This window comes from Octodon degus, unplaced genomic scaffold (genome assembly GCF_000260255.1).
Source record: "Octodon degus isolate 3935 unplaced genomic scaffold, OctDeg1.0 scaffold00130, whole genome shotgun sequence".
Taxonomy (NCBI): Eukaryota; Metazoa; Chordata; class Mammalia; order Rodentia; family Octodontidae; genus Octodon; species Octodon degus.
This window is the reverse complement of record NW_004524706.1, coordinates 556,992-557,791: the sequence shown is the minus strand read 5'-3', so window position 1 is coordinate 557,791 and position 800 is coordinate 556,992. Positions and strand designations below refer to the sequence as shown.

Here is an 800-nt window from a genome sequence, read left to right as displayed (position 1 = left end):
GGACTGTCGCTTTCTGCCTCGGGTGTCTGCAGAGCCACCTGAGAGTGGGATGAAAAGCCTGCAGCTTCCCCCCACCTCCGGACTCCCCAGGGGTTCTCAGGCAGCAGAACCACCAGGCTGGCTTGTCAAAAACAAACCACCTGCTTCAGTAGGTCTGGGAGACTCTAAGATTGTACATTTCTGACAAATGTCCAAGCTTTTCTGCTGCCACAGATCCAAGAACTGCACTTTGAAAACCCCCAGCCTCAAGGAACTTGAAGCAGGACGGGCAGAGAGGTCAAAGCTGTGCGCCTTTGAAAGAAGGCGTCAGACTCTCGCCTGGCAGGGACACAGGATGAGGCAAAAAAACAATTCAGACTGGATGGCGGCACTGTCTCTAGACAGTTGGAGGACAAACGTCAGGGGCATATGCGCTTTAATGCTCACTGTCCGTGTGACCTTGGCAGAGTAACTTCTCTTAGACTAACTCATTTTATTCACTTACGAATGGGGCTGTAAGAGCGCCTGCTCCCTACATTGTTCCTAAGCATGGAGAGCCTGCTGCGTAATGCCTGGCCCATGATGAGCAATGTATCCCAAGTAACAAGTGCTGGTATTACTACCCTGGGCCAAGACGCGGGAGCATACCAGAGGGATACAGCTGGGACAGGACAGGAGAAACCTCCCCATGGGAGGTTTTGGAATCTGAGCTGAGGAACACCCAGCCAGGGACAGGGGCTCAGGAAGTGGGTCGGTGTGATACAAGAGGGTATTCCAGGTGGGGTTTCATGGGGCAGAGGCTGATGGGTTGGTCACCAAGC

The 800-nt window shown here is 53.5% G+C and overlaps 1 protein-coding gene across 1 annotated transcript in view; it reads right to left on the bottom strand.

The window, feature by feature from the left end:
- LOC101564654 (rRNA-processing protein UTP23 homolog) overlaps window positions 1–408 on the bottom strand; it is a 5,891-nt gene extending 5,483 nt beyond the window's left edge. The window contains exon 1 of the mRNA XM_012516862.1: window positions 398–408. Within this exon, the coding sequence (XP_012372316.1) occupies window positions 398–408 (11 nt within the window). The remainder of the gene's footprint in view (window positions 1–397) is intronic.
- Window positions 409–800: the final 392 nt, after the last annotated feature.